The 23,733-nt window shown below is 49.8% G+C and overlaps 1 protein-coding gene across 2 annotated transcripts in view; it reads right to left on the reverse strand.

Moving 5' to 3' along the window:
* The window catches only part of LOC146863563 (CD5 antigen-like), a 654,574-nt gene that overhangs the window by 56,229 nt on the left and 574,612 nt on the right, over positions 1 to 23,733 (reverse strand). For both annotated transcript variants that reach the window (XM_085643025.1, XM_085643024.1), the window contains one exon: positions 20,877 to 20,909. In XM_085643025.1, the coding sequence (XP_085499151.1) occupies positions 20,877 to 20,909 (33 nt within the window). The remainder of the gene's footprint in view (positions 1 to 20,876; positions 20,910 to 23,733) is intronic.

Genomic DNA, 23,733 nt, shown 5'->3' on the forward strand with positions numbered 1-23,733 from the left:
ATCTGGACCATCGCCTGTAAGTAAGCCGCAGGCAATTTCCACTTCTCCATGTCTTTGCTTCTCCAACATCCCTCATCATCTAGCACCCCATCTACTGCCCAAGCCGCAAGCTCAGATTCTGTAGCTGAATTTTGTATATCCCGTATCTCTACTCTAGCATCACTCCATCGTTCAGCCTGCGATTGTACCACGTACATGGGGGAGCTAGTTTGGGACATAGCCGTTTGCCTTGCTATGCTGTCTGCAAAGGCATTTCCTTGGCCCACCTTATCCGTAATTTTCTTATGGGCACTGCACTTCACTATCGCTACTTTTTTAGGGCCAAGCAGCGCATTTAGGAGATCACGCACTAACTCTCCGTGCATAATGTGCTCCCCATGTGACGTCAGAAACCCGCGTTCCCTCCAAAGAAGCCCGAAGTCATGGGCCACTCCAAAGGCGTACCGGCTGTCTGTGTATATGTTCACACATAGGCCAGCACTCAATTCGCAGGCTCTTGTTAAAGCTATCAGCTCTGCTGCCTGAGCCGATTTTTGTGGTATTCTAGCTGTTTCTACCACCGTCTTAAGAGTCGTGATCGCATATGCTGCGGAAGTCGTGCCATCTGGCAGCCTCAAACACGATCCATCAACCCACAGTTCCCCATCCACATCTGGAAGTGGCACATCCTGTAAGTCAACCCGACCCTTTGTCTGTTCCTCAGTCAGGAAAACACAATCATGATGTTTTTCTTCCTGACCCTCTTCGCCCGGATAGGGCAATAAAGTCGCAGGGTTCAAAGTAGCGCATCTCTTCAATGTTATGTGCGGCGCTAAAAGTGTCAGCTCATATCCTGTAAGTCGTGCACTCGTGAGGTATTGGGTCTTTGTTTGATTTAACAGGGCGTCTACTGCGTGAGGAACCAACACCAGCAATTTGTGTGATAACACTATGCCCTCACTCTGTCGTATGGCTACTGCTGTTGCCGCTACTGCTCGAAAACACCCAGGCAGCCCTCGTGCTACAGGATCCAAAATGGCAGAGAAGTATGCACATGGTCTCTGCTTATCCCCGTGTAACTGCACTAACACTGACAACGCGCACCCATCATTCTCGTGCACGTACAATGTGAAAAGTTTCGTGTAGTCTGGTGTTCCTAACACGGGTGCAGAACAAAGGGCCTGTCTCAACTGTTCAAAGGCTTTCTGACATTCGTCTGTCCATTCAAGAGGCATTGGTGTAGTTTTGGACAATAATGCTAGCAGAGGTTTTATGATATGTGAGAAACCCATGATCCATTGTCTACAAAAAGATGTCAACCCTATAAAGGCACGCACATCTCTCTGCGTGCGGGGGACTGGTGTATCTAAAATCGCCTGAATTCGATCAGATGTTAATGCCCTCCCCTCCTTAGACAACAGATGACCGAGGTAGGTCACCTGGGGTCTACAGTATTGAAGCTTTTTCTTGGAGACCTTGTGATTGTTTTGTGCCAAAAAGGACAGCAACGCAAGCGTGCTCTGTTCACATTGTGTATAGGAGTCAGCAGCAAGCAAAAGGTCATCCACATACTGGATGAGCGCAACGCCAGACTGCAATTCGAAGGAATCTAGTTGTCGTTTCAAAGCCTGGCTGTAGATGCTAGGGCTCTCAGTATAACCTTGGGGAACACGACAAAATCTATACGATTTATTATTGAGCGTAAAACCAAACAGATATCTGCTATCTGGGTGAACAGGGATAGAAAAGAACGCATTCTTTAGATCGATAACGCTAAAAGTGGTGGCTGTCGGTGGAACCAAAGTAAGCAACGTCGTGATATCAGACACCACTGGGTATTGGGGAATGACAATTTTATTTATTTCACGCAAATCAATAATAAATCGATAGATCTTGCCATCTGAATCTCTCTTAAGAATTGGTAGAATAGGGCTGTTACAGACATTATAAGGGACCTCCTCCACTACCCCCGCAGAAATCAAATCCTGAACAATATGTGTTAGTGCAATTTCACCTTCCTTCGAGATCTTATACTGTGGCACTCGTGGTAGAGGGGCCCCCTCCTTAACAGTGATATGTATTGGTGGGATACGCATCTCTCCCACATCCGTATCTGATGTCGCCCACAACGTGTGCGGCAGAGAGGCCAAAGCGGGAATATCTAAAATGACACAAAATCTGTCACGTGTAGGGCAGTCATCAGGATCAGGGTAGTTGTCATTCAGAATAACCCGCACTCCTTCTGGAGCGCAGCGTATTGTTGCTCGAAAATATTTGAGTAAATCAATACCCAAGATATTATCTGGGGTATGGGGCGATAACAAAAATTGGCCAAAACTAAAGTACTTGTCAATGCATAGTGCAAGGGGCTTGGACAATGGGCTGGGGGAGGGTGTGCCATCAAACCCTACACACGTAACCATTTCGCCAGACAGGGGAGCCCTCGGAACCAAGTTTTTCGACAGAGCGCTACGAGTAGCTCCTGTGTCGACTAGAAACTGATCAGTAGAACCCAAAATACCCGCTGTTACATATGGACCTTGCTGATCTACTGGCACTTCAACTGATTCCTTACCCCATCCTACGCGATCCTATGCATGCACATAATCCTGATGTTCCACATTCTCTCCTTCCAAAATCTGATATTGATTCCGTCTATCAAACGTATTTCGTTCGTCCTGACCACGGCCCCTCTCCTCAACCTGTCTACGATCACCTCCGCCACCTCTCGCTCCAGTATAACCTCCTCTTGACCTCCCACTGCCTCGACCACGCTGACTACGCTGTTCACGAAGTACCGGACAATCATCGGCCCAATGCCCAAACTCCTTACAATAAGCACACTGATCCTCCGCAATGTCCGTACGACCATACGACGCATTTCCTCCACCTCGTCTACCTCTATCATTCCCTCTACTCTGTGTTCCCCGAACCTGTGCCAACATCACCTTCGTTTTCAATTCCTTCGTCTTTTTCTCTACATTTTCTTTAGCCTCCACTTCCTGCCGCTCATAGTACTGAGCCATAGTTAATAAGGACGCAGGGGTCGCCGTGGCCCAGGAGCTCTCACTCGACTTCAATCGCTTTGCAATCTCTGGTAGGAGATTAGCCACATACTTATCTACAAACAAATGCCGACCCGTATCGTCAGTTAAAGATTGACCACTGTAATCATGAAATGCCTCCTCAAAGCGAGTAAAGAAATCTGAGACTGTTTCATCTGGTTTCTGCTTGCACGACGTTAACATGGTCCAATCTATCTTTTTGGCAGGAACAAGCGTTTTCAATTTATGCAAAATAGCTGCCGGAAGATCTAGAATTAGCTGACAAGGCTTACATGCTGGTTCTCTATCTAAATCTGCAGCATTTATCTCTTTCCAGGTTCCACCCAAAATCGTTTCATCATTAGTTTTACGAATTTGCCTCCACATATCAGGTGGTAAAATTAACCCGAAAAACAAATCTATATCTACAAGAGTCATCACACAAGACGATATAGCCCCCTCTACCCCCTCATAGAATGCCGCTGGGTTCTTTCGGAGATCAGGTAAAGAGTTTTTAAGTGCCATGACATCTGCTCTATTCCATGGTGTATATACCCAATTATACACAAAATATCCCTTCGCATCCTTTGACAATTTATCATCATCCGTACCTTCCCCTTTTGGTGGAACATACAAAGGCGCGGCTTCACGCATAGGCATAACATGCAACGCAGAGCTCTTATCTAAACCACGAAGAGAACACTCCTTAACCGCCCCGTCGTTTCCCGGCTCGGATTCCTTTTTCCTCCGTTTCAGTTCCTGGCGCAAACACGTCGTCTCATCCCGCAGCGCGATCAAATGTTTGAACAGGTCATCCACATCTGTAAGATCAAAATCACCTTTAGCTAAATTCTCACGATATACCGACAAAGCTTTAGGTTCTAACGTTTCAGAAACTTCACGATATGCATTTACAACTTCATCCGCTAAAATGGACAAGAAATACATTAATTCAAGATCCGACCACCCCTGTTTCTCCGCTACCACCTGTTCCTGAGTAACACAATGCTTATTCACTTTACGAGCCCAACCGCGCAAATGAGCGGACCTCTCCGCAGTAAACCTGAGAGCCGATACCCCTTTCTGGCTCACTTGAATCTGCCCCTCATCCTCGGAGTCCGCAGCCGGAGCCGTCGGTGAAACGTACGGAGGCGGTGACCGATCTAACAAAGAAAAATCATCAATTTCATTATTAAGGACAGGATAAAGCGGTCGGCGAATAGGAAACTGCCCAATCGTTTGCAATTTACGTTCCCGTTCCTCCCTCTCTTTCTTCTCCTGCACCTCCTTCTCCTCAAGCTGTAAAGCCTTATCCCGAGCAGCCTTACGCTGCTCTTTATCCGCCAAGGCAACCTCACGCTTCATTCGTTCACGCGCCGCTTTCTCCCACATTCGTACACAATCAAACATATTTTGTCTAGACCTACGTTGAAACATACATTGCTCGACAAATTGGATTTTACTCAAATCGTATGACCCGTGTAGGGGCCATTGCAATTCGGAATCGGCCTTAGTGTACTTATGCCATAATTTACTATACATAATAGGTGGAAGGCCGTGCTTGATATACATGTCCCTATTTGGTGTTCCCTCTGGGGGAGCCGGCTGTGATTCCGCTAACCTAATTGATGCATCATCTCCTAAGCAACACATTCCCCGGAGCTTGCTGAAAACAGGCATGTTCGAAAAGTATCACAAAAGCGTGACACCAGACCAAATGGCACTTACAGTTCTTCACACGATTGTGCCGCTCAAATGAAAAAACAAGGTTAGAGAAACATCTCTACATGCCTGCCTATGTGAAGTGCACTACACATATAAGTTCAAAGATCACAAATTCAAAATGTTAGCTAACTCAGATCAAAGTTCACAAAATTCGGCGAGCGTCCGAAGACTGCCTCACCGATCACAAATCTCAAGACTTCAGTAAGCGTCCGAAGACTACCTTACCGAACACAAATCTCAGGACATCAGTAAGCGTCCGAAGACTACCTTACCGAACACAAAGCTTACCAATTCTCAAAAGTCCAGATTCCAACTGCCAAGGTCTTGTAAGCCAAATCAGCCAAACGGCACTTTCTCAGTGAAGCGGACACTCGAAAACTCAGTCGGAGACCGGCGCCACCTGGAAGGTCAGATCGGAAGGAAAGGAAAAAACACCTTGGCAGCCAAGACTCGGGTCACTCGTGGCAGTGCGCGTCCATGGCGAGTTTCCAAGCCTTCGTCACGACCTCTCCTTCGGGCATCCGAGTCGCCGATGAGTCCCTTCGTGGTCGCCAATTGAAGTATTCCGGGGTTCCCAAGGCCTACACGCTCCAGAGATTACCCCCATACACAAAAGAACTGTTGGCACGGAAGCTGTAAAAGGCAAAGAACAAGTTTATTAAGACCCCATGGGGTGGTGGTACACTCAAACAGCACCCTTCGGTATTGCAAGAGGTATCACACCGAACACCGGTGTGACCCCGTTTATATACAATTTTGGGGCAATAAAAGATAGGCGGCACAAGTTTAGGACGCAGTTTTAGAGACATACATGGTCATGTTTTGGAATACTGCCAGCTCATTGGAGGGTTTCAAACCCGCTGGTCAGTTAGCGGCACATTCCTGAAGGTATACGGGTCAGTGAGAACTGCGCATGTGTGGCTTGACCAGTACTAAAAATATCCTGTTGCTGGGCAGATGTGAGTGGTCAGTGGAATGGACAAAGGACTAAAGGGCACGTCGGCCACGATGCCGCTCATGATCTAAGATGGCCGCCACAGTATTCAAAATGGCGTTTATCATATACAGCCAAGTTAAGGAGGACAACGTGTAGGTTCAGCTAATCGCTAACACGGACGGGCCAATTACGACAACTCGACCCTATCTTCACCTCCAGCAAACATATCTCCTTCAGCCACACCACAGCTCTCCTTTGGACTGACCACAGCTGCGTTCACTTTACCTACAACAAGCCCACATCCTACATCCACCACCAATCCACTCTGCAAAGAAACTGGAACAAAATCACCATCGACCAGATCTCCTCATCGCTTCTGCAAAACCCCCCAGCCCACTCCTCAAACCCAGACCAAGCAGCCACCAACCTCACCCAATGGTTATCCAACAGCGCCGACATCCTAGCACCACTGAAAAAACGACAAATCAAACTAGGCAGCAAGCATGCCTCCTGGTTCAACGATGATCTTCAGAAATCCAAGAAACTCTGTCGCTCCCTTGAGAAGGCCTGGAAAAAAGACCCAACCACCAGCACCAAGGACGCCTTCAAAAACGCCACCCGCATACACCACCAACTGATCCGGAATGCCAAGAAAGCCGCTTTCAAGAACCGACTAGACAACAACGCCCACAACAGCAAGGAATTATTCAACATCGTCAAGGAATTTACCAACCCCTCGGCCAACTCCAACGACATCACCCCCTCTCAAGCCCTCTGCGACTCCCTAGCCTCATTCTTCCACAACAAAATTGCAGACATCCACAACAGCTTCGACAACCGACCCAGAGACCAACCCACCCAACCCCCTGCAGGACCCCCACCCCCCCCGAATAGCCTCAATGACTGGAAGCCAATCTCCACTGAGGACACCATCCGTCTGATTAACTCTATCCACTCAGGATCCCCCACAGACCCATGCCCTCACCACATCTTCAACAAAGCAGACTCCGTCATAGCACCACACCTCCGAGACGTCATCAACTGCTCCCTCAAATCCGGCACCTTCCCGGAAAGCTGGAAACATGCCGAACTCAGCGCCCTTCTGAAGAAACCCACAGCTGACCCCACCGAACTCAAAAACTACCGCCCCATCTCGCTCCTCCCATTCCCGGCCAAAGTCATCGAGAAAGCGGTCAACAACCAGCTCGCCGCCTTCCTCGAAACCAACAAATCCCTCGACTCCTCACAATCCGGCTTCCGAGCCAAACACAGCACTGAAACCGCCCTCATCGCCGCAACAGACGACATTCGAACTCTACTGGACAATGGAGACACAGTCGCCCTCATCCTCCTCGACCTCTCCGCAGCCTTCGACACGGTCTGTCATAGCACCCTTTTACAACGCCTCAGAAACGTCGGAATCCAAGGAAAAGCACTGGAATGGATCACCTCGTTCCTCACCGGAAGAACCCAGAGAGTCCGCCTTCCACCATTCAAGTCAGTGGCCACTGAAGTCATCTGCGGCGTACCACAAGGATCTTCACTCAGCCCCACCCTCTTCAACGTATACATGAGCCCCCTCGCGGTCATCGCACGCCAACATAACCTCAACATCATCTCCTACGCCGACGACACTCAACTGATCTTATCACTCACCAGAGACCCTAACACCGCCAAAACCAACCTGCATGAAGGAATGAAAGAAGTAGCCGAATGGATGAAACACAGCCGTCTGAAACTGAACTCAGACAAAACAGAAGTCCTCATCCTAGGCACCTCCCCCTCCGCCTGGGATGACTCTTGGTGGCCAGAGGCCCTTGGAAAAGCACCCATCCCGACAGACCACGCACGGAACCTGGGCGTCATCCTGGATTCCTCACTCTCGATGAACAGACAAGTCAACGCCGTTTCTTCATCTTGCTTCAACATTCTTCGCATGCTCAAAAAAACATTTCGCTGGATCCCCACCGAAACTAGAAAAACAGTCACCCACGCTCTGGTCACGAGCCGACTGGACTACGGAAACACCCTTTACGCCGGTACCACCGCAAAACTTCAGAAAAAACTCCAACGCATCCAGAACGCTTCAGCTAGGCTCATATTAGACATCCCGCGTAAAGAACACATCTCTGGTCACCTGAAAAGCCTCCACTGGCTCCCCGTCAATAAGAGGATTACTTTCCGCCTCCTAACCCACGCACACAAAGCACTCTACGAAATCGGACCCGAATGCCTCAACACACGACTGTCCTTCTACACCCCCCCCCCGCCAGCTACGATCCTCCAACCAGGCCCTTGCCACTGTACCTCGCATCAACAAAACCACCATGGGAGGTAGATCCTTCTCCTACCTGGCAGCTAAAACCTGGAACTCACTTCCCACTCACCTTCGCCTTACTCAGAACCACCTAGCATTCAGAAAGCAACTTAAAACGTGGATATTTGACAAGTAAGTCCCCACCCTTCCTCAAGCGCCTTGAGACCCTCTGGGTATGTAGCGCGCTATATAAATTTACTGACTTGACTTGACATTCAGCCTGGCAAATCCTTGGTGGCTTTTTTCCCTATTGTCCTGAGGTGATTCAGTGGTCCCCCTGGTGTGACAGGTGACTGTACCCACAGATGTGTATGTGTTGAGTGGACCTGTGGTGAAAGTGTCCAAATGATGTGTACGACCTCATGGACATTGATGTGTGTGAATGTTCCTTGTCATGTGGGTGAGTGTCTATGTGAAGTGTTGCACCACAGCTGCATGGAGGAGGCAACAGATTTACCCATCTGATGTGACAAGTAAGCCGTGCTGTGTGTCTGACTTGCAGAGCTAGCACGACACCTGTGACACCCCACAGGCAAGTGGCACATGTGCAGAGTGAGGGTTGTATCCACTGTTGTAAATGACAGGCGAGTGATCTGTGCCTGGGTGTGTCTGTCTAGTCTGCTGAGGGTGCGTCAGTGGAGTGGGACATGTGACTGCTTGGCACGTGCAGTCCATCAGCCTGCTGTTGCATGTGCTGCACAGTGTGTGGCATAATCAGTGAGTGTGTCGCACCCCTCATGCCACCTGTTGACTTTCAATGCCATGTAGTGCATTGGGGCTTGCACACAGGGCAATTTCTTATTGTGAATGATGCAATTCCTGTCAGCATCCTATGCCCTATTCAACATTTCAAAGATGTTCAAATGTGTGTCTCTGGGACATGAAGCAGGTGTATTGATGTTGTCTCACTTTGTCATCCTGACAGGTAACTGCCTACGAGAAGAGGGAGATCTGGCGGGACATCATCAGGGCCGTGAGATCTGCGGGGGATCGTAGTCGGCAGCTGCCACAGGTCCGAAAACGGTGGCAGGACATCCGGTGCTGGACCCGGCGGATCGCCCTGGTCCAGCTGGGGATCGACCCTCCTCGCCCCCACGGCGGCTGCTGACGCCTGACCACCCACATGACCCGTGTCCTGATGGTGGTCTTCCCTGACCTCGATAGGCAGTTCCAGGAGAGACTGCAGCAAGGAGGGGGTAGGTACATGGCTGTTTGTTGTGTTATGTGTCACCAGCTTTTGGAAGTGCTCTGTAGCCTGGATACACTCCCAGAGTTTATATGTTCAGTGCATTTTCTGTTCCCCAATGTCACCTGGTGCTCTTTTTCATCCCTTCCCCTCCTTGACATGTGCCCCCTGGTCTGTGTGTAATCACATTTGCACATGGTCATCTAGGGTGCCAGTAAATCTAAGTGCACATTGCTTTCCGCATCATGTGGGAGGGTGGTCTGTGACTTGTGTTGGTACCTTGCCTGTGCCATGACCTGTTCACTATGTTGGGGGTCCATATTTGTTGGCACTGATGATCATTCTCAACATAGGAGTGTGGGGTTTCAAATGAACACCCTTGCACCATGCATGACAAATGTTGTGGCCTCAGACATGATGTGCATGAGTGGGAGATATGCATAGTGCCATGACGGTTGCTCATGGTACAGTCAGCTCATTCCAGGAACACGGAGCAGTGTGCCCACTACAGTCCCCTGAGACACCCTGGCCTCCTAATCATGTGTGTCATCCAACACTGTCCACATGCTCTGTATGTTCAGCATAGGTCTGCCTCTGTGGCATTGTTCCCTGGCCTAGTTTGTATTTTTCAAATGTGTGCTACATGTGTCCACTGGACAGGGATACACCATTTTGCTTGTGCATACTCACACTGTTACAACAAACAAATGATGGACGGAATGCTGACAATGCATACATGTTCCCCCAGTCAAGAGATCTGGGTTAAATCCATCGTTCTTTTGCCCACTACACCACCCCAGTTCAGACATGGCCATATGCAAATCAGTCTTGACCCTGTGCCTCATGGGAACAGTCCAGCCCGAACTGCCAAGCCATGTCTTCCCTGGACCGGAATCAAGCATCCTAGGACCGGTTTCTGGCTATCAGCCGTCATCAGCCAGGATAGCTTGACTCCAGTGGCGTAGTGAGCACGGGTCCCACGTCTGGGAATACCCATCCCACTTAGGGCGAAAAGCGTTACAACAAACAAATGATGGCTTCTTTGAAAAAGGTGCCAGCTTCTTCAATGACTTCCTTGGGAGACATATTCCCTGATGGCAGCAGTTACTCTCCTGCAGCGCTCCGTCCCCCCCTACCCTGGACCCATCCACACTTCCCTCTACCATACCTGTCCAACGCACACCCAGACAATCACGATCCCGCACCCCACCAGACACAGCCAGCACACCCCCAAGTAAGGAGAAGCGCACACCTCCTGGCACGCACACTCAGGGGGATGTAGGCCACCCACAGGGTCTGGGGACAGACGACATACACGCAGCCACAGTTGCAGTCCGCAGTCCTCACCCTGTCCCTCCAAAACCACTCCCCTTGGCTCCCCTGCCAAATGCTCACCCAAGCAGCTCTTTCTGGGTGAGCTGGACCTCGCCCCCACTGAGCCACCACACCACAAGCGGCCGAGGAAGTCCCGGGGCATGGGAGTTGAGTCACCCACCACATCCCTCCTACACCACACCCTCCCTTGACCCTGAGGAATCCTCAGGTGCAGGAGTTAGGCTGGACGTCCTTGCAGCGGTGTGCAGCGCCGAGCTTGCCTCCACCTTCAGCGCTGCCCCACCCCCTGTGATGGAGATGTCCACCCCTGCACCCACCATACCCACCCTTCACCCTCCTGTTCCTGCGGTGCCTGGTACTGCCACAGAGGATGCCCCCCCGGTCGACAAACTTTGAGGTTCCTTTGTGCAGGCAAGCTAGGGGTAGACGCGGTCCCCTGCGTCCCCCCTTGGACTTGAAATTTGGACTGGCCATTGGCCTCTGTACATAGTCTATTTTTTGTGTTTTTTTTGGTGCTGAATAAAGCCTTTTGTTTTACTTTCAACACTATTGCATTTCAGGTACTTGATGTTGGTGATGAGGCTCCTGGAGTTGGTGTTCTGGTAATGTGTTAGGGTTCTGAGAAATGTTTTTGTATGATGGTCATGAGGTGGACCATGGTATCTGTGTGCCATCACAATGCCTCTGCAAAGAATCATTGGTAGTGTGTGTTCATTTTGTTTTGAGACATTGTCCCAAGGAGTGTTCCTTCCTCTGCTCTGTGGCACCTGACATCTTCCCTGCAAACAGTTGCACTATTGTTGTGCTGACCGGTGTCAACATTTCCTTTGTTGGTGACGGATCCCTTCAACAATGGCCATGCCTGCTCACCGATGTCTCCTGCTGAATCATCTGTGCCATCCTTGCTAGTCACTGTACTTGTGTTTTGAGTATGTAGGAATGCCTTCAGGGACAAATTCACCCTTTTCAGCACTATGCATGTGTGTAATCACGGCCTACCACACAAATGGTATTTGTAATGCAGGGTATTTGGGCACCTGACTCACAATTGTGGGCATTGTATGTAGGGGAATTCCACCCAATTCCTTCCATGAGAGACCACATCTTAGTGGCTGGACCAGCACCTGGACATTCCTATCACTCCTGGGATGTGCGTGACAGTGTGTGCTCCCTTTGGCTATCTTAGTTTTGTAGGCAGTTACTTGACTATACAGTCCTGTGGCATGATATCAGGGTGTGTATTGTGCTGCATCCGCCATGGGTGGGTATGCATGTGTCCACTGCTGGGAGTCCTCTGCACCCACTCCCATGTATCTGTCCACTGCTGGGAGTCCTCTGCACCCACCCCTCATATTGCAGGCCACTGCTGGTAGTCATATGCACCCACCACCATATCTCTGTCCACTGCTGGGAGTCCTCTGCACCCACCCCTCATATTGCAGGCCACTGCTGGTAGTCATATGCACCCACCCCCATATCTCTGTCCACTGCTGGGAGTCCTCTGCACCCACCCCCATATCTCTGTCCACTGCTGGGAGTCCTCTGCACCCACCCCCATGTCTCTGTCCACTGCTGGGAGTCCTCTGCACCCACCCCTCATATTGCAGGCCACTGCTGGTAGTCATATGCACCCACCCCCATATCTCTGTCCACTGCTGGGAGTCCTCTGCACCCACCTCTCATATTGCAGGCCACTGCTGGTAGTCATATGCACCCACCCCCATATCTCTGTCCACTGCTGGGAGTCCTCTGCACCCACCCCCATGTCTCTGTCCACTGCTGGGAGTCCTCTGCACCCACCCCCATGTCTCTGTCCACTGCTGGGAGTCCTCTGCACCCACCCCTCATATTGCAGGCCACTGCTGGTAGTCATATGCACCCACCCCCATATCTATGTCCATTGCTGGGAGTCCTCTGCACCCACCTCTCATATTGCAGGCCACTGCTGGTAGTCATATGCACCCACCCCCATGTCTCTGTCCACTGCTGGGAGTCCTCTGCACCCACCCCCATATGTCTGGACACTGCTGGTATTCATCTGCAGCCACCCCCATATGGCTGGCCACTGCTGGGAATCCTCTGCACCACCCACCCACCCACCTCCTTGGAGCAGTACACTGCTGGCCTGGACCTACACACACACCAATATGAAGGTAACATGCAGGGCCAGACCGTAACCCCGCATTCCTGGCATGTGTACGCATCGTATCCCAAATGAACTGGTGCCGTAACGGTGTACGGGGGAAACGCACCGTACCCACGCATTCATTGTGTGTGTACGGTCCGTATCACTGTTCTACTGGTGCCGTAGGGGTACGTGTGAAACGCACCTCTACTGGTGCCGTAGGAGTACGTGTGCAACGCACCGTACCCACGCATTCATTGCGTGTGTACGGTCTGTATCACTATTCTACTGGTGCCGTAGGAGTACATGTGCAACGCACCATACCCACGTATTCATTGCGTGTGTACAGTCCGTATCACTATTCTAATGGTGCTGTAGGGGTACGTGTGCAACGCACCGTACACGTCCACTTCCGTTGTTGCGGTATGCAGGGATTGCTGGACACGCCGCCCCTAAGTGACCAGACCCTGCTGGTAATGTATGGGCTCCATATTATAGGTTTGGATTTGGGTATGGGGTATGTATCCTGCCCCTCACCCCCACCCTGGCCCCTGGGTGTTGTTCTCACCTTCTGCGGCGTGTGCGTCGGGTCCGGTGCACCAGCTCGTAGGCTAAGAGGACCGGGATGACACATACGATGGGGTTCATGGCGTGTACGTCGCGTACCGGGGCTGCGTTGCGTAGCGGTTCATGTAGGACTCTGCTTTTCCAGCTGTGTTTGGCTCCCGTAAGAAAAGAGCCGTACGGAGTGCCGTAGGGACGAATCGTACTTGCTGGTCCGGAAACTGCTGCTTAAATACGTCTGGACGTCGCGTACAAGCTGTTCTGGATCAGAATCTTTGTTTTTTTACCCGTATGGTCTTTTGTACGATTCGTACGGAAAAAGGCTTTCAGTACGAATCGTACTTCCTAGGTTGTAAGAAAAGTTTACCAGGTACGAGTCGTACGGAGAAAACGCTCCGTACAACGATTCGTACAGCCTTTTTCCAGGATTGGAATCGGACCCAGAATGTGTTGTGGCAGCTTTAGACGCTGCCAAAGAATGCCCCAACATTACTGAACAGTCATGGTCAGAGGCTTACAGCAAAGAAGAAATTCTCAAACAGGTTATGGAGTACATTGTCAAGGGGTGGATCGAGAGCAGAAAACTTTCTTTTGAGTTGAAAGCTTTTGCCATGGTGGCATCTGAGTTATCCCTTGTCAAGTGGTATGGTCATGCAACACGATTCCTTTCTTCCTCATTCAAGTCCCAGGAAGGACATCCTCAAATCTGCACACAATGGTCATTTAGGTGTTACCAAAACCTCTCAACTAATCAAATTGTACTATTGGTGGCCATCCTTGGAATCCCAGGTCAAAGTTTGTGTTCATTCATGCATTGAATGTCTTTTATCAGATAAAAATGGAAATTGATGAGTACACCATTGCACCCTGTTCCTTTTCCCAACAGACCTTGGGACAAGGTTGGCTTAGATATTTCTGGACCGTATGATGTTTTACCTCATAACATTAAGTTTCTCATTCTCATGGTTGACTACCATTCTAAATGGATTTATCATATGTTCTGTGACTCAGCCCGGACCTCTATTGCCATCTGTTGGACCTGGCCCTTTTGGCAGGTTTTCCCCTAAACTTTTTTGCCTTTTTCCCTATGTAGTGTTAGTGGTTTTAGTCCTCTAGCACTTTAGCACTGTGTCCCAGTGTAAAGTGCGTGCGCTCTGTGTTACATTTAGTGAGACTGGCCTGCCCTCCCATAGGAATGCATGGGGGATATGTGTGTCCATGGTAGTTCCTGATGTGATAAGAGTGCAGGGGCGAGTTTGGTATGTGCGAACTCGTGGGAATAAATGCTGTGCAATGGTGTGCGCAGATTTATTGTGACTGGTGGAGAAGTGCCACTTCTAGAAGTTGGCATTTCTGTGTGCTGTGTGATGTGAATTGCCTGTCTGGCTTGTGATTGACAGGAGCTGAGAGGGCTGGGGAATTCCAGGAGCCAGGGTGAGTCTGCCCGGTGGTGAATGGAGAGATCTGCATGTAGATGGGAGGGAGGAGTTGTACCTGGGACCTGAATGGGGCTGGGCCTTCCCTTCACAATGCTGGCTCCGCCCCCTGTGGTACGTCTGATGTCCCTGGCCTGTCCCGTGAATAGAGAGGGGAGCTGAGCAAAACAAAGTGCTCCTGAACCAGTTGTATCTGGTTCTCCCCTTGTCCTACAGTTGCAGAACAAAGGAAAATGCTGTATAAAAGAAGGGGCTGTGACCCCATGAAAATGTTCTTGTTGTGGACTTGAATCTACCAGGGGCGTGCTGCTGCTGGGGCCCAGGGGAAGGCTTGCTTCCCTGGGCTCTGCCCTGCCCCTGGATGCCTGGATGCCTGGAGGACTGCTTCTTGGGACCCTTCTGCCTTGCTTGGATTCCAGGACCTCTTGTGTTCCCAGCGCCCTGTGAGCGCTTTGCTTTAATTCTTGAAAGGACCTGGACTTTCCCTGAATGAGAAGGAGAGCTTGGGGGCTGCGCTGCACCGCGCTGCAGCCCTTGCTGGAGCAATCCCCACCCCGTTGTGCTTTTACTGCGGTTGCCCACCCCACGTTTTTCTAATATCACGGGTGCCCACCCTGCTGTTCGTGTGCTTTAGCGGGTGCCTACCCCGCAGTATTGCCGCATTCTGGGTTTTTGTTAACGGTGGGAGCCCACCCCGCGTTCTACTGCGAGAATCACCCTGCGGCCCGGGCGAAAACAGGAAGCCAGGCAAGAGATGCCCGGACGTGGGCGGAGCCTCGGGGGAAGCTGGAAGCACCGGAGATTCATCCGGAGCCTAGCAGGCTCCATGGTAAAGTCCCGGGTCCCATGAGGGGGCCCGGGCGAAGTGAAGAGAAGTCTGTGGCCAGGAGGTGTCCGGAGCCCCGTGGGCTCCACGTTGAAGTCCTGGTCCCAGAAGAGGGACCGGGCAAAGCCAGAGATCGCCACATGCTGAGAGGGAGAGGGAGAAGAGACCGGAGGAGTCCGATCCCACAGCCCCGGTGAGTAAGGGCTATCTCCCATGTTGAGGGTGCCGAGGGAGGCACAGGGACACACCTGCATTTCGAGCGGCCCCGCCTGGCAGCGGGCCGCTCCCACGTTATCAGCACATTTGCTTGGGGGGCCCAGAGGGGCCCAGGATATTCCCAGCGTGGCTCCAACATTCGCCATATTCTTCAGCTGCCCTGCTTGCTAGACGGCAGCTGCAACGAAGGGCATAATTAGTGTTAAAAGGCCCAGAGGGGCCCATGGTTATCCCCAGGTGGCATTTTTTTCTTTCAGTTGCCCCGCATGGCAGTGGGCAAACTGCAATGATGAGGTGATTCTAGAGCCCTGTGGGGGCTCCCAGATTGGAGCATGTTTTCGGTGCTCGTGCTCCTGGCAGTTTTGGCACATTTGTTTTAAGGGCCCGTGAGATCCCAGGCCTGTCATTGATATCCCGGCTGCCCAGCAAGTAGTGGGCAGCTGCACCGTTTAGGTTTTTCTTTTTTTTACTTTGGGGGACATGCCTGAGTTAGGAGTGAGATGCACTCCTTTACCCCTGACATTCACAGCTGCGCAACACTTAGTGCCAGCTGCAATGTTTAGGCCTGTCCAGATTGCGCACCCTTGACCTTCGCTGCCTAGGCAGCAGCCCTGACTTTTGGACAGAGGGCATGTGAGCCCCTTTGGGATGGCCAGTTGGCCAGAGGGATTGTTAGGTTTATAGGGCGCCAGGCCCTACTGTGATTTTGGGTGCTAGGAAATGTGATTCCTGTAGAATGATTTACGCACCTGTGTTGATACCTCTAAATGTGTTTTATGATTATGCGGTTGGTTCGCATATTATGGTTTATGCTAGTGAGAGTTATTCCCTAATGTAGTTATACTTAGGAGGTTAGGGTCCAATGCGTTTAGACTGGTGAGATGATTGCCTCATGTGTTTATGATGGTGAGGTTGGCGCCGAAGGTAATTTGCGCCTGGTGTGATGCTGTGCATAATGTACTTTATCTCACAGGCTGATGCTAAGTACAATGATTACCAGTAGTCACTGGTGGTGTTCTATGTTTATGATAAGTCCTACATTTACTATGTTCACTTTGTGATGGTACTGACAGTGGTCCAGTGGGCCCTGTCAGGTGTAAATAATCCCTTGTAAATATGACCTAGTGCCAGGTGGCACCCTGTATAATATGTGCTTACTATTCTAATGTGTTATGACAATACAAAGGCTATTTTTATATATAACCTTGTGTGGAGTTTCTTTTGTGGTGGGCCTGGGATGTTGCTGCTGTGTGCGTGCGCAAATGCTTTACACATTGCCTGACTGCTCGTGCCAAGCTACCAAGCAGGGGTTATCTTTGGCGTGTAACTTCCTTGCCCTGACTAGAGTGGTGGTTTCTGCCTGGCTTTGGCGCACGCCTTAGCCAGCCAGAAATCCCATTTCTAACACCATCAAATGTTTGAAAAATGTTTTTTTCTGTAGAAGGTTCCCCATCTATTATTGTAACTGACAATGGTACACTTTTTGTCTCGCACAAGATGTGTACATTTTTAGATGAAAACGATGTTACTCATTATAAAGTTACTTTTTATTCTCCAGCGTCCAATGGTTTGGTCGAAAGGGTGAACAGGTTAGTTAAGGACGCCATTCAAGCAACCCTTTCGTCTGGTCAAGACATTCAAGATTGTGTTGAGGCTAAATAATGGTCTTAGAATATTTTGCTTCACTGCACTACAGGAGTTCCTCCTCTTACCCTTTTGAGGGGCAGAAACGCCCACAGCAATTTGTGTCCCAATTGGCCACAAACCAAGCATGAAAGGGTGGCCCCTGTAACAAAGGTGTTGTGTCTCGAGTGTTGAATAAGCAAAATCTCATGAAGTCTTAACATGATTCAGGTAAAAAGTTTAATAATATGGAGATGAAAGTCAATGATTGGGTTCTTATCAAAAATCCCCAATAAGTTCCTAAGTGTTTGTCTACATTTTCTGCCCCTGCTCATGTCACCGGGGTAAGCAAAGGTTCAGCACTCCTTGGTAGTAAGGGGTTGGTGGAATAAAAGATCGCTTGTTCATCTTTCTGAATCACAGGTTAAGTCTTTAATGCAGTTGTCTAAACAAGAGGTTGAACATTGTGACTCGACTAGTTGGTTGCGTGATCCCACTTTTTGTGTTTCACCACCTGTGCGAGAACGTGATACTGGGGGAGATTTTCCCTCTCAATGTTCACCCTCATATGTCAGTCAGCATGAAAGTCCTGTCCCTGAGGCTGTTTTGATGTCGCAGGTTTTCCTGTACGATCTGATGATTTGGGATCTCGTAGTAGAAGATTACCCTCCAGGTTCAATGATTATGTTTTGTCATGAATTTGTAACTAGGACTTTTCGTTACTCCTTTTGCATTCTCTTTAAAGTTATGCTTACCATGTTTTTTGCCACATATTTTTCTTCTGCCTCCTTGTTCTTTTCCTTCTGTTCTTAAGGGGCTGGAGAAGTAGCTTCTTACTTACTTTGCTTGGAGGCATCCTCGCTCTGTAGCCAGCGCACGGGTGTCTCTCTCTATATTGTTGTTTGAATATGGTTCCACAATCCGGCTCTGTTCTTTGCGTGTCAGGATTCTGCAAACGTTAATCAGTTGCCAATGTTCCTGGTACGCGGCGGGAGTGCTCGGTCGTGGGTATTTCACTGATTGAAAATAAATCCACGGTTACTTACCTCGAAGTCTTCTCGTCTCCTCCTTACTTGAGTAGCTCAGCCAGTTGTCTTTCTGCCTCACATGAAAGTTTAAAATATCTGGCCCATAATCTTGACTTCTTCGGTGAACCCAATAAAGACATGTACTGCGCCTTCATAAAGGCTGTGGTGGGAGGGAGTGGAGGCAATCAGTGGACGAGGACAAGCACAGAATGCCAGACAGCAGCTCTGACAGCCATTACATTCAATGAGCACCCTAAAACCTCAGGTGCTAGATCAGGGGTACTCACAAACTTTCTGTCGGGGGCCAAAATTACAGTGTGGTTAGTGGCCGAGGACCGCAGTGGTAGGGGTGGAGTCAGTAGGGGCGGGATCAGTGGGGGGCGGAGCTAGAGTAAAAAAAAAAATTCAAAACATCTGTCTCCCTCTCTCTGTCTCCCTCCCTGTCCCCCTCCCCCCCTCTCCCTCTCTCCCTCTCCTTCCCTCTCTCGCCATCTCCCTCCGTCCTCCGTCTCCCTCCCTCTCCCTCCCTCCTCCCTCTCCCTCCCTCCTATGTCTCCCTCCCTCCCTCCCTCCTCCATCTCCCTCCCTCTCTCTCCTTCCCTCCCTCTCCTTCCCTCTCCGTCTCCCTCCGTCCTCCGTCTCCCTCCCTCCCTCCTCCATCTCCCTCCCTCCCTCCTCCGTCTCCCTCCCTCCGCCGTCTCACTCCCTCCTCCAGTCTCCCTCCCTCCCTCCTCCTGTCTCCCTCCCTCTCCCTCCCTCCTCTGTCACCCTCCCTCCTCCGTCTCCCTCTCTCCTCCGTCTCCCTCCCTCCCTCCGTCTCCCTCCCTCTCCCTCCCTCCCTCTCCGTCTCCCTCCGTCCTCCGTCTCCCTCCCTCCCTCGTCCGTCTCCCTCCCTCCCTCCTCCATCTCCCTCCCTCCTCCTGTCTCCCTCCCTCCCTCCTCCTGTCTCCCTCCCTCCCTCTCCCTCCCTCCGTCTCCCTCCCTCCATCTCCCCCTCTCTCTCTCCCTCCTTCTCCATCTCCCTCCCTCTCCGTCTCCCTCCCTCCCTCCCTCCGTCTCCCTCCCTCTCTCCGTCTCCCTCTCTCTCCGTCTCCCTCTCTGTCTCCCTCTCTCTCTGTCTCTGTCTCCCTCTCTCTCTGTCTCTGTCTCCCTCTCTCTCTGTCTCCCTCTCTCTCCGTCTCCCTCTCTCTCCGTCTCCCTCTCCCTCTCCGTCTGTCTCTGCCTCTATCTGTCTGTCCCAGTCTCTGCCTATCTGTCTCTGTCTGTCCCTGTGTCTGTTAGTCTCTATCTCTATCTGTCTGTCTGTTTCTGTCTCTCCCTACTGCCCTCTGTCACCCTCTGTCCCCTTACCCGACTCTCACACCCTGCTGTTCTCTTGTAATTCTTTGTCACCTCTCCCCCCCCTCCGCTTGTGTGGCAGCTGAGGCAGCTTCCCTTCCAGGGCACACACACAGCCCCACCCGAGTACTTCACAGGTCTTTAAGAGACCATTTACATGAGAACAAGGCTTTGTTGTATTTCACCTCTTAGCGCCCCAGCAGCTCCACTCGGACTATCGCTTGGATCCCCGGGCCCCCACAGAGCAGAGTCTGTGTTTGCTGACACCGGTACGATGTCTGCAAGGTCCGCGGGCCACCAAAAAAGGCTTGCCGGGCCGCTGGCGGCCCGCGGGCCGTACTATGAGTACCTCTGTGCCAGATGCATACTGGTGGACCCTCATTGGGGCTGCACCAACGCTCATGTATCCAAACACTAGTTTGTGCATACATTAGGAAAATGTGGAGGGGTCCAGTCATGACACACGACAGGCAACAGATATTACACAGGAAGGGGTGCAAGAAACAAGGCTCGTACACCATGGCTATAGACCATACATGACCTTCTACCAATCAGATCACAGGATTGGGAGTTACCCCTGATAAAAGTAGTAACTCTTTGGGTGGCCATGCCCTCCAGCAAAGTATCCCAAATCTTTGATTAACAACATACAAAGGTATTATCGAGCACCTGCCAAGGGGTTTGTGATACGAGACTCATGTACAGGAACACACACCAGGTCTGTCAGAATGATAAAATGAGGAGCAGGCAAGCATATTTCTTCTAAGGATGGGATTTTTGACCCTACAACACACAGCTGTTATCTGATTCAGGTCATGATAACATAATATCAGCCCATGTTTTATATATGATTTGTTTATTTTCTTTAGTTCATCACATTGTAACTCCTTCATGAGTAAAAGCTCTCCTGTGGGCCATGAACACCTATTTTGAATCCCTCTTGGATATATCCAGTGTACGCATTAGTGCTTACCAGAGTACCCAGAAGTTTCCTCAGTAATCTTCAGGACAAAGATGCTGTTTGTAAAAGTTGTAATTGTTTTTGTTTAAGAAGAAATTCATTTTCATGGTTTACATAAGGATAGGCATAAAGAGTAATCCTTATTTCAAATTTTAAGACACTCTTATCCACCCAACTTCAACGTAACATATTATAATTACTCAATGCATTCTTTTCACTGAGAAAATGGAACTTACCTTTGTAGATGGTTGGGTTCAACTTCCGTGTTTCTGGGGAGAGAAGATGTGTGAAAGGTCAGGGCATTTACACTACATGGTGCTACAGAGCAAAGAAAAGGTAAACTGCAGAAAATGTGAACTTTATCAGTAATCGTGGATATAATGTTTCACAGAAGATATATTTGTCCCAGTTTCCCACCTGGAATTAGTGGGGCTCTTTATAACTTGATGTATTTATCCCAATCTCCTGCCTGGGATTAGTGGGGCTCTTTATAACTTTATGTATTAACCCCAATCTCCTGCCTGGGATTAGTGGGACTCTTTATAACTTTATGTATTTACTCCAATCTCCTGCCGGGGATTAGTGGGGCTCTTTAGTTTGATGTATTTACCCCAGTCTCCTGCCGGGGATTAGTGGGGCTCTTTATAACTTGATGTATTTACCCCAGTCTCCTGCCGGGGATTAGTGGGGCTCTTTATAACTTGATGTATTTACCCCAGTCTCCTGCCGGGGATTAGTGGGGCTCTTTATAACTTGATGTATTTACTCCAGTCTCCTGGCGGGGATTAGTGGGGCTCTTTATAGCTTTATGTATTTACTCCAGTCTCCTGCCGGGGATTAGTGGGTCTCTTTATAACTTGATGTATTTACTCCAGTCTCCTGGCGGGGATTAGTGGGGCTCTTTATAACTTTATGTATTTACCCCAGTCTCCTGCCGGGGATTAGTGGGGCTCTTTAGTTTGATGTATTTCCATTGCCATCTCACCTGTGTCATTTCACCCCCCAGAAGACATGAACATGCCCTCAAAGAAGGTGGTACCCTTGCTGGCATTACTGACACCCTGGCTCCCCTGGGGTTATTGGGTCACCCATCCCTCTTGTGGTACTTGAAAAACAGAGGCACAAAAGACAGGCAATAACTTTAGGGCAAGAATGCGACCATGTTAAAATGGTGTTTCTGCTACATACTACTGATGCCCCCAAAAATATATTTCCTGATGTTCTCTGCCCTAATGCATGTAAAGGATTTCTCTGTGTCTCAAGCTGGAGTCAATAGTATTTTTTAGAATATGGCTGGAACAACATCTCTTTACTAAACGTAGTGGCTGCAGCACAAAGAGGTGGTCTTGGTTACTAATGAGAGGCCTGGCTCGTACAGGTCATTAGACCCGAATATGGTAGGAGGATCTCGATTTTTTAAACAAAAAAAATCATATTTTCTCTATCTCTCGCCTGAAATTACCTCTGCTTCAATAGACGTCAATGGGTAAAACACATTCTCCTGATTATTTATTTTTTAAATCTTCCTCTTACTTCTTCTAAAAATTTGGCATGAAGGCAGGCTGGGGAAACATGCTGCAAGTTACGGAATAACAAACTCTCTGCCTAATACATCAGGAAGTGCTTTTCCTCAGAAGTGCCTCTCAATTGCCTCTTGTTATTGTTATTATTTTTTGTATGTATGTATGAATGGGCAGACTGGCATGGATAAATGAATAAGGATAAATAAATGGAGAAACTTTCACTCTCAGAATATTGTTTTCTCCTTTTGCTGTTCAGCCACCACAATGAGAATACAGATTAAAGCACAAAGTGCCACCACTCCAAGTGCCTGACACTCCAGTTACGAATGGATATCAATGTCATCTTTAGGTCAGACTGGCACAAAAGGGTCTGTGTAAGCTGTGAACATACATAAGCTCTTTCAATCATTAGATTGGACTGGCACAAGAGGCTCTAGGTGAGCAGTGGACATGGGTCAGTACCTTATTTAGAGCAGACTATCATGAGAGCCTCTGTCCGAGCAGTGGACACAGATTAGTGCCTTCATCAGGTCAGACTGGCACAAGAGGGTCTTTGTGACGAGTGGACACAGACCAATGCCTTCTTCAGGTCAGACTGGCACAAGAGGGTCTATGGCAGTGGTGGACACACACCTATGTCTTCATCAGTTCATACTGGCACAAGAGGGTCTATGGCAGTGGTGGACACAGACCTATGTCTTCATCAGGTCAGACTGGCACAAGAGCGTCTATGGCAGTGGTGGACTCAGACCTATGTCTTCATCAGGTCAGACTGGCACAAGAGGGTCTATGGCAGTGGTGGACACAGACCTATGTCTTCATCAGGTCAGACTGGCACAAGAGGGTCCATGGCAATGGTGGACAAAGACCTATGTCTTCATCAGGTCAGCCTGGCACAAGAGGGTCCATGGCAATGGTGGACACTGACCTATGTCTTCATCAGGTCAGACTGGCACAAGAGGGTCTATGGCAGTGGTGGAAACAGACCTATGTATTCATCAGGTCAGACTGGCACAAGAGGGTCTATGGCAGTGGTGCAAACAGACCTATGCCTTTATCAGGTGAGACTGGCACAAGTGGGTGTATGACAGTGGTGGACACAGACCTATGTCTTTATCAGGTCAGACTGGCACAAGAGGGTGTATGGCAGAGGTGGACACAGACCTATATCTTCTGCAGATCAGACTGGCACAAGACAGTCTATGGCAGTGGTGGACACAGTTCTATGTCTTCATCAGGTCAGACTGGCACAAGAGCATCTATGGCAGTGGTGGAAACAGACCTATGTCTTCTTCAGGTCAGACTGGCACAAGAGGGTCTATGGCAGTGGTGGACACAGACTTATATCTTCATCAGGTCAGGCTGGCACAAGATGGTCTATGGCAGCGGTGGAATCAGACCTATGTCTTCTTCAGGTCAGACTGGTACAAGACGGTGTATGGCAGTGGTGGACACGGACCTATGTCTTCATCAGGTCAGACTGGCACAAGAGCATCTATAGCAGTAGTGGACACAGACCTATGTCTTCATCAGGTCAGACTGGCACAAGAGGGTGTATGGCAGTGCTGGA

This window comes from Triturus cristatus, chromosome 2_2 (genome assembly GCF_964204655.1).
Source record: "Triturus cristatus chromosome 2_2, aTriCri1.1, whole genome shotgun sequence".
Classification (NCBI taxonomy): Eukaryota; Metazoa; Chordata; class Amphibia; order Caudata; family Salamandridae; genus Triturus; species Triturus cristatus.